General features: G+C 33.5%; 1 protein-coding gene across 1 annotated transcript; it reads right to left on the bottom strand.

Moving 5' to 3' along the window:
- Nucleotides 1-3,557: 3,557 nt before the first annotated feature.
- Nucleotides 3,558-9,885, bottom strand: LOC145108601 (P-loop containing nucleoside triphosphate hydrolases superfamily protein). Its single transcript, XM_079045636.1, has 9 exons — nucleotides 9,587-9,885; nucleotides 9,125-9,187; nucleotides 8,232-8,309; nucleotides 7,374-7,594; nucleotides 5,155-5,227; nucleotides 4,780-5,064; nucleotides 4,556-4,699; nucleotides 4,414-4,464; nucleotides 3,558-3,842 (listed from the first exon to the last, which is right to left on the bottom strand). Exons 1-9 carry the CDS (start codon nucleotides 9,740-9,742, stop codon nucleotides 3,783-3,785), a joined length of 1,131 nt encoding a protein of 376 aa, XP_078901762.1. The 5' UTR covers nucleotides 9,743-9,885; the 3' UTR covers nucleotides 3,558-3,782.
- Nucleotides 9,886-10,599: the final 714 nt, after the last annotated feature.

Raw genomic sequence — 10,599 nt, 5'->3', positions numbered from 1 at the left:
CCATATCACAATCAAAACCAATATGTCAAATATCCAAAACATGTCATAGAAAAGTAACGTCAGAGTACAACTCCCAAAGATCTCATGTGCGGAAAACCATAGTGTGATGCGCTGCGATCATGCCGGCTCCATTCCTTTCGAAGAAGAAGTACCTGAAACCAAAACTGAAAACCGTAAGCACAAAGCTTAGTGAGTTCCCTCATCATACCACATAATCACATACTGTCAGGCATATCCGGGTGCCCGGCCTACCGTGTCAGGCATATCTGGGTGCCCGACCTACCCTGGTGAGCATACATGGGTGCTCAACCTACCCATGTCAGGCATACCTGGGTGCCCGATCTACCCATGTCAGGCACATATGGGTGCCCGACCTACCCTGCCAGGCATATCTGGGTACCCGACCTACCCTCCGGTCTATTTCAACCGGCTATGGGGTCTATTCCACCCCCTTACCACTACCACATAATAACATATCATAAGCATATTATCAGGCATATCTGGGTGCCCGACCAACCCTCCGGTTTATCTCAACCGGTTACGGGGTCTATTTCACCCCTCCTACCACTACCACGTAATAACATAGCATGCAAGCACATAAATCTCTAAAGATAGTGGCATACCAGACAATTATCACAAAGACAATCATCTCTACTATAAACAACTACTAGTGGGCCGACATTGGTGCCTTCGACCCATTCATACAGGGAAGGTAACTCACCTCACACTGCTGAAGCTCACTGCAAGAAATCCTTAGTTGCTGCTTTGGCAACTCCTCGAGCTAATAATACCAAAATATCACCCAATTAACAATTGGGTCTCAAACCATGATCCATAATCCATGCTTGGGGTAAAATGACCATTTTACCCCTGTCCCAACAAGTTAGAGACTTTATACCTTGAAAGTCACGAAATGGAGATGTTAACACTGGATCCCCAAGATCTTCCCTAGAGGTTGAGTCTTTCACCTCCTTCTTCTCTTACACAAACCACCAAAAGTCTTCTTTCAAGCTCCAAGCTTCACCCTAGGCACTCTAGGGTTTCATGAACGTCAAAAGGGGTGGTGGCTGACTTAAAATGACCTAAGAAGTGGTATAATGTTGCTTATATAGGGTAGAAACCCCCGAAATTAGGGTTTTGGTCTGAAGGGAGTACGCCTCGCGTACCTCTTAGTACCCCAACGTACTCACAACCCACCTGCGACCAGATGACCTTATACGTTGGGTGTAACCCAGCTTATGCTGGGGGTACCCAGCCAAGCACGTGCATGCATCTTTGCATGCATAGGACTAATCTGCCAAATATCTCCATTAGGGGCTAACTCTGCCAAAACCTTCAAAGTACCATAACTCCCTCATTCTAGGTCCGTTTCCAACGAACCTTATATCCACGAAAAGGTGGCGAGAAGCCCTACACTCTTAACCCAAGCCTTAAAACCTCCCAAATAAAACCCAAAACCCATAAAAGACCGAGATATCAAATTATCGTCATACCCTTGGCTTCCGGAGACACAATCGAATACTTTGATCATTTATACCATAACAACTACATCCGAAATGGGCTAAATTCTTCCTTTCCCGAAGCCCTAAACCTCATGACATTTGATGATTGGGTCGCAGCCCCAAGCAACAAGGCAATCCGAAACCGAGTGTTACTTAATTGGATGTAGTTTGCAAAATTTCATAAATGATCCTTTGGCATTAAAACTAACTTCTTTTGACGAATAGCTTTCTTACGGGGAAATAATTATTAGATTTTATTATCAGTTTTTATGTAAAAAAATTACCACTTTTAAATAAAATATTTGTGTTTAGACCTTATACTTATATTGCATGTTTATATATTTAATGTAAATTAAGTCATATTGATGTCTGGTTTAAAATTTTTAAATTAATTTATATACATGACTTTAATATTTTAAAATTATCATTTTGCTAGAAATTAAATTTATTAATAACTTTTCTTTAATTCAAGTCTTCAAATTTTTGGCAAGTATCAATTATATTTATGCATAATTGATTTGTACAAAAAACTTTGTAACTTATACTTTTTAAAATTCAAGATATGACTAATATGGTTTATAATATAGTATAAGATAAGATATATATATATATATATATATATATATATATATATATATATAAATATACCCTTAAGAGTATATAAGCTTACGTACCCAAACTTATCATAAGACGTCATTTTGTTTGATATATTCATTATAATGTTTTTAAACTTCAACCCTAACTTGATTTACTTTCAAAATTTTCAAAATCTCACTATTATCTTCCTCTTACATCACATCTTTTTGCCGAACACCTACTAGGTTATATATATTATAGTTTAAAATGAAAATTATATGAGAAGAAGATAAATGTGAAATTTATAAAAATCTTGGAAGTAAATCAAGTTAGAAGTTGAATTATAAGAACATTGGACAATTACAATGTATATATATGATACAAAATGACGTAGTGTGGTGAGTTTGGGTACCTAAACTTATATACCCTTAAGGGTATATTCACTTTTCCCATATATATATATATATATATATATATATATATATATATATATATATATATATATATATATATATATATGATAAAACTGCAAAAATAGTACCTGTGGTATGAATTTTTTCTGGATTTTAGTCCAAACCCCGACTTTTTTGACATCATGGTCCTTTTGATCATGTTTCTGTATGGATTTGGTCCTTTTGATCATCTCTCTCTCTCTCTCTCTCTCTCTCTCTCTCTCTCTCTCTCTCTCTCTCTCTCTCTCTCTCTCTCTCTCTCTCTCTCTCTCTCTCTGATGAACCAGATGAACATATGTTTTTCATTCATCTTTTAACATAGGAACTGGAAGTGGAAGGAAAGGTATTATCCACGCATATTGATATGTCTGTTCCATAAAAAAAAGTTTTTTATTCTTAATTAATTGTTTCCGATTCACCGGATCTTACCTCGTTCGAAAAAAAGTCAATAAAAAATCAAAATATGCACTAACTTATTTAATAATGTTAGATTAGTATTTATTCTGAGTCTTTTCAGAATCGTTCAAATCAAATATTCAAAACAAGAAGTTACAATTGGTCAAATGAGATGACCAAGTTAGATATAAAAATAAATACTTATAACATGAAAATGCAAATCTAAATTATTATTACGAGAAATTCTCGTAATAATAATTTAGATTCATAGAGCAAGGATAAAAAAAATTATGCTAAAAAGAGTACTTGATGCTGATCTGAATTATGATTAACTAAGGTCATGTAGAAACAAAAATTCAAGGTTCAATTTTAAAAGACACACAAAACCAATCTCTCTCTGCTCTCCCATTGATGTTCAAGCTTCTGAAGAGCATAATTTTGAGCTTTAGAACACTGATGAAAAGGCAGATCCCAAGCATAAACGTGATGAAGATTATCAAAGTTTTTTGGTTTTCTGAATGTTCTTGTCCGAACATGAAGAAAAAAAAACTGATGAATAAACAAATCTTAAATCCCTGTCTGTTATGAACAAATCGAGACTCAAACTCGATTTCAAGAACTCAATAACGAATTTCAAGAACTCAATAATGGCTCATTACCCGGCCTTAGCTAGACAGTTTATTGTATAGCTAGTAGTTAGAGGATACAAAGTGTAAATATATAACTTATATATACTAGATGTAATCGTTATTATCAAGATATACAAATACAACGTTCTATCAAGATTGATTGTTCTTATCAGACGAAAGTCGTGTAAAAAGAAAACACCATTTATCAACCAGATCATGTTGCCGTTTTAATTCTTGATTTTACATTTTTCTATAATAACTTTCATTTCTTTGTTCTGCTTCCGAATCTGAAAAGCAATAGAACACAAATTATAAAAGAATATCTATATCAATATTTGATAAATTCAAGAGTAAATTACATTTTTGATCCTTGAATATAGCTAGTTTTTTCAATTTCCGTCCCAAAAAAATTTCTCTTGCAGTTTTAGTCCTTATTTGAGCTTTTAGTATCATTTTTTGTCCTAGTTCGATTGTTCCAAGTGACTATATTTTTGGGACCAAAAGAGCCATTTTACTTAGAACGGGGACCGAAAACGTCACAAGAACCAAAAGTGCAAGAGTACTTATTGGGACCGAAGTTGCAAAAATCGGATATAGTCAAGGACCAAAAATGAAACTTACCCTAAAAGCAAATGTCCTTTATAAAAATGGATCTATTAAGTCCTAACTTTTTAATTCAATTTTGAAGGACCTACCAGAGATTTCAAGGAAAAGAGGTTTCCCTCACCAAATCCTAAACTCTTTACAAATCTACCCACAGTTTAGTTTTCCTTCCATTTTCTTAACTAATATTTACACATCATTTATCCAAACAACACTTTTGAGGCAAAAAAAATTATAAGTTTACAGGTGAATTACCTCCACCCGAGGCTTTTTCCCTCGAAGCAACGCATCCACACTTCTTTCTGTCTGAAAGAAACCAATAACTTATAGATTTAGTGTGTGTATATATATTAGAGAGAGAGAGAGAGAGAGAGAGAGAGAGAGAGAGAGAGGATACCTTGTGAATAACCCAACAGTGTCTATCTCTGATTTCAATCATAAAGGGAAAGGTAGGAGGTCCAGCCCTCTGACTCACACTTTTCCTTCCATCTGTTTGTTGGGCTTGTTGATCCCCTAAAGTAACAGATTGTATTCCCCCAGCCTGTATAGTATAAATACATAATAATACAAGTTGAAGTTGCAAATTTGGTTGGAATGGAATGAGAAATACAGCATACATACCAAAGGAGACAAAACAGGATTCCTTATTATATTTTCCAATCGATCACCATGGGCACTACCAATAAGCATGACTCCTCTTTTAGCAATGGATTGACAAGCAATAACTTCAGCCCTTGTGCTGATTTCATCAATAATGATGACTTGAGGCATGTGATTCTCAACTGCTTCGATCATGACTTTGTGTTGCATTGAGGCTTTAGAAACCTGCATTCTTCTTGCACTGCCTATTGCTGGATGTGGTATATCCCCACCACCTCCTATTTCATTGCTCGTATCCACAACCACCTAATATCCATATCGTCTGTATTCTTTTTTTTTTTTTTTTTGAAAATGTTTTGAATAAAGTTGAAAAGAGAATAAACAGAAAAAACATACCACTCGTTTATGTAGCTCATCTGAAAGAACTCGAGATATCTCTCGCATAACAGTAGTCTTCCCTACACCAGGCCTGTAAAGTTTCACTGTAACTCACTAACTAAAAGTAACAATACATAATAGGGTTGAATGAATCATTTATTTGTTTATTACAGCATCCTACTTTCATTTCCTTCTATCTATTAAAACACTCTAATTGCATTTTTTTCAACGTACCATAGAAAATCAACCTAGTTATATCAAACCTTTTTTTTTTTACTAGGACATTATACTTTGAAAACTCTACCTAATTACAGCATTGTGCTTTTGTTATTAGGACATTATACTTTGAATAATCTACCCAATTATAGCATCAAAAATTGGTTTGCATGCCGATGACATTGCTATAATTTGGATGTGCAGTGTTGTAACAAGAAGAAATGAAAGTAGAATGCTACAATAAACAAATGGATGAAAGTATCTTGTTATTTCTGGCATTTGTAAATTAATAGTCACATTCTGCTAAAAGCCAATGTCCTGTCCATTTTGATCATTTAACATTTTAAACTTGTGGCTCACAAGTATATGGTGTGAGAAAAGATAAAGATACGGGTCCTATCTACTTGATGAGAGGAGAAATGAAAATGGGAGAATAAGGTGTAACTGTAACAAACGCCTAAGTTATCATGATAATCACCCGAGTAATGTTTTAAATGTAAATAAAAGAAATACAAATCCGCCTGCTTTCGACAGGTGTCTTCTCCCAATGACACTCATTTTGACCCTAATCCAATAATCAAATATACAGAGCTACTTAATTGTGGAAATGCTTAAATCATTTCCTTATCCCTTGTTTTTAGAGTTATTGAATCATGAATATAATATCAAAACCTTACAACAAATCCAACATGGTCATAACAAAGGCCATCCCAGTTTGAAAGGTCTTTTGGCTTTTACTGTATCTCCCAAATTTTGAGCCTTTTGGTTTTTCAAAATTGTAAGTAATATATGTAATTTTGTACACAACCTTTGCTTCAACATTTATTTAGAAGTTTTGACTGTTGATAATTATCTACAATACAAAACACTTGACTGATGATGATAAAATAAAGGGATATTATTTAACTAAAAATAACCACATTCTAAGTTAATATCAAGGTTGTAAAAAATGCTTAGCAGTAGCTAGTTGAGTTGACTGGGGTCAAGGGATTAATCAAGGACCCAAAATTATAGAAGAATTTACTTTTAAAAAATATATATATATATTACCAATTACCTAACAAAATAAGTAAATAATCATTAAAAAAAAATCATAATCTAGTGTTTATGTATTTAAGGCACGAATCATCATACATTAAGTTCATAACCGACAGCCTAGACGAGGACTAGGGTTTTTTGTTTACTTTTGTATTTTTTTTTTTTTGTTTTTATTGATTTACTTTTTTTACTTTTGTTGACTATTTTATTAATTTTGACCTTTTAACTTTGCTTACAAATTTTGACCGATTAAGATCAGTTAGCACCAAAGCCAATTAATTGGACCGACTAGCACTAGTCGTAAGCGGTTGGAGACCGATTTTTACAAATGTGGTTAATATTAAAGAAAATAACCCAAATTTTTTAATTTTTTTGGAAAATAACCACCTTTTGCTTCCAGAAGTACTTTTTCTGACAAAAATATATATTTCGGACCGAAAATCCAGATTCCGGACTAAAGAAAAAAAAACTCTTCTTTATTTCAAGAACAAGTCCGCAATCCGATGAACAATTCTAGAATTTGAAGAAAGTACATCGTTTTTTACTAAAATATTTAAAAAAACATAGCAAATGAGAAGTATATACAATACAAGGGCTTAAAATCAAACCTTTGATTGAAAAACGGTGATATTAGACACTTCGAAATGGACATTTCGAACATGAGTACAGAGAATTTAAAAAAAAAAAAAATTGTGCAAATGAGAAAAAAAAAATACACATTATATGTTTTTGATCAGTCCGGAATTTCAAGAAAAAGTCCGCAATGACCCATTTAGGACAAGATGGTGATTTTTGCAAAACACAAAAAACTTGGTTACTTTTGGTAAACACCTGATTTATAATGGTTAGTTAGTTCAATCAATATCCCTAGTATAAAAATCAAAAGCAATTAGCATCCGTAATTTCAGATTTGTAATGGATAACATGGGCAAAATGGTAATTTCAGATTTGTAATGAGTAATGAAGGAGACTAAATAATTTACCTTCCAATAAACAAGATACTTTCTCCAAACTCAAGCAGATCCCGCACTATGTCAACGATTCCCTTAACTGCCCTGCCAACTCGACAAGTCAACCCAACCACAACCCCTTTTCTACTCCTCACTGCAGATATGCGGTGCAGGGTGCCACTGATACCACCTCTGTTATCCCCTCCAATTTCTCCAATCGCATTTTCAGCAAACTCTAGCTCTTCCATTGATATCTATTATCGTTTAAAACTTACAGACTAATTATTTTATTTACCTCATTAAATTCAATCTCCACCAGATTAAATCATCTTCTCGGACAAGACTCCTAAAATTATATAAAACACCTTACATATCTTAATCTCAGAAACTTATGTAATTACAAATAATGACAATAAAAGCACAAAATAGTTGCTGATTTGAATTTCTGCATATTAACTCGTAGAGAAAGAGTTGCAGCATTAAATTTGATCAGCTGATATCTTTGACATCTATTTATCAATCATTATTAAGTTAGCTTACAAAATCCACTCAACACTACTTGTCATCCATTGGTCCATCCTTCAAGAATTGTAAACTCCAAAAACATATATATATAATAAAATAAAAAAATAAAATATGAGGATGCAAGGCGCTAATATATTGAATGAGAAAACCAAATACAGCAAGACTTAAAACCATGTTGGAAGTTATTGGTATCCCACATCTTATGGCTTATAAAAGACTCACAATTTTTAATTTGTATACATGTGGGATAGTTTTTATAAACTCCCCTACTTCTGTATACATGTGGTGTGGGACAGGTTATTATACACAAACTATGTTAAAGTTTAGCCGATAAAAAAACAAAAACTATGTTCAAGAAACATTTACCTCGGTATCTCTTATGTATCTCCGACCTGAATCACCGAGGAAGCATGCTTGTGGCAACCGACCTAGATCCAATATTACCTACAAACACAATTAAAAAAATCATGGAGTTGTTGCAAAAAAAAAAAATAATAAGTGACAAATTTTAAATATCATATTAAACTTTGGATTCCTTTTCAAGCTCTATATGAGACTTTTGTACTGATATATTTTGTATAAACTAATTTGTAGAGTAAGTTATACAAGTTTGGTCTCTGTGCTTAGCTTTTTTTTTTTTTTTTTGTTTAGGTCTAAAAAGAGACCATTTTTCAGTTTTGGTCCAGGACATTTGACACCTCTCGGGTGGTGATCTCAACCCACCCCTAAACCTAAAGACAAAATGACCACTTTATATGGACATAACGGACTAAGAGAAATGGTGTCAATGTCAGGGACCAAAAGCGTTATGAAACATTGAAATAGTAAAAAAAAAAAAAATCCTTTATTTGTACCTAAACCGAAAAAACAGCTAAGTGGACCAAATTTGTAATATACTGTGATTTTATTTTACTTTTTTACTTTTTTTCTTAAAAATTTAACCATATATGTGTAAAACATATTTCGTGGTTTGGTATCACATCAAACATGGTAGGTCGTTATTCATCAACATAAAAAATGTTGGAAAAATTTTGGCCAGGTTGGAGTTGCTCTTAAGCTGTATCTTTTTGATGATGCGTTAATGGAAGAAAAAATTAGTGAACTAATCAAATCAACTCTAGAATATTTAGCATTCAAATAGCAGAACTTGACTTCTATTTCTATCAATGTGCCCATCCCTATATGCTGTTATACTACATACAGAACATTGCAACTATCATGGAAAGAAACTACAATATTTGAAAGAAAATCAGATTCACCTCCAACAGTTGATCTTTTTTAGATTCCATCACAAGGTTGTCACGCAAATCGTGTGGAAGGATCTGCAAAACAAAAGGTCATCTTATCTTGAAAAACTCTAGTCCACTTCCGATTTTAGTAATTTAGATTTACTTTCATGTTAACAACTGGCATGGATGCTGGATGCTTTTACCCTTTATGATTCAAAAATTTTAAGCATAATGTAATAATATTTTCTAATCGGAAACAGCAGCAACACGAATACTAGTTAGACTCAAAAGTAGAATTCCTTTCGTGAGGAAAAAGGTGTGCATGATTCAACCATAATTCCGGAAGCAATTTAATGTTAATAGTGGTGAAGGCTCAATCAAACAACTTAAGAGGCAGCACCCAAATTGCATTAAGCTATGAAAATTCAACCTTCAATCGAAATGGGAAAAGTAAAGCATAACACGGAAGAAGGGAGAATTGATAACCAATACCTTTAACAATTCATGGATATCGTTGGCATTATCAGAAGACGAGCACTTGACAAACCTAGTGCCAATAACAGGTTTGATGATGCGACTTGAAAAGAAATTGGGGTTGAAAGAATGGCGTTTGTAGAAAAACGAGGAGCTACTAGACCACATGGACATGGTTGTTATTGCTGCTGCATATATTTTCTGCTTGTAGCACTGGCTTTATACGCTTGTGATGTGGGTCTCAGAATATGAGTTCCGAGCAAGAGGAAAGGGTTTTCCTTTTCCTCTAGAAACCGTTTTTCCTCAAAAAGATATATCAAAAGGGCACTTTTTAATGAGTATATATATATATATATATATATATATATATATATATATATATATATATATATATATATATATATATATATATATATATATATATATATATATATATATATATATATAGAGAGAGAGAGAGAGAGAGCTAGGTTCAGATATTTAAAGTAATTATTGTGTTATTGTATGCATAAATGTGGGCCAATCAAAATTAAATAAAAAATTAAATAATTAAATAAATAAATAAGGGTAATTTAGTAATATGATTAATAACTTCCAAAAATAATCCATATAATCATGGTATTGACTTTTAACCTAATTTCTCCAAGTTTATATCTAATTGACTTTTTCTAACTTTAAATTTATCCCCTTCATAAATCGGCCTCACACCCTTGATTTTTTTTGCAGTTGATCTTGAAACTGATACGTGTTCTTCATCCTCTTCAAATGAATGACATGTTTTCTCTTCAATAACCCTCATCCTTCCCCAGATCACTCAGTCCCATCTCTCCAACTACAAAACCCATAGTTCTCCGCTCCCGCCCATCACTATAATCCTCGTCTCGCCGGAAAAAAGTTCTCCTTCTTCTCCGTCTAGCTGCTCCACCATCTCCTGCACCAAATCCTCCGGTTGAACCACGATTTTATTAACCCTTTTGGAGGATTTGGGGGCTTCAAGCTGGATTTCGTTTTGAATGAATGGCCCAGGAATT

This window comes from Lactuca virosa, chromosome 4, assembly GCF_052849685.1.
Source record: "Lactuca virosa cultivar CGN04683 chromosome 4, Lactuca_virosa_CGN04683_v6, whole genome shotgun sequence".
Classification (NCBI taxonomy): domain Eukaryota; kingdom Viridiplantae; phylum Streptophyta; class Magnoliopsida; order Asterales; family Asteraceae; genus Lactuca; species Lactuca virosa.
This window is presented reverse-complemented; position numbering and strand designations above follow the sequence as displayed.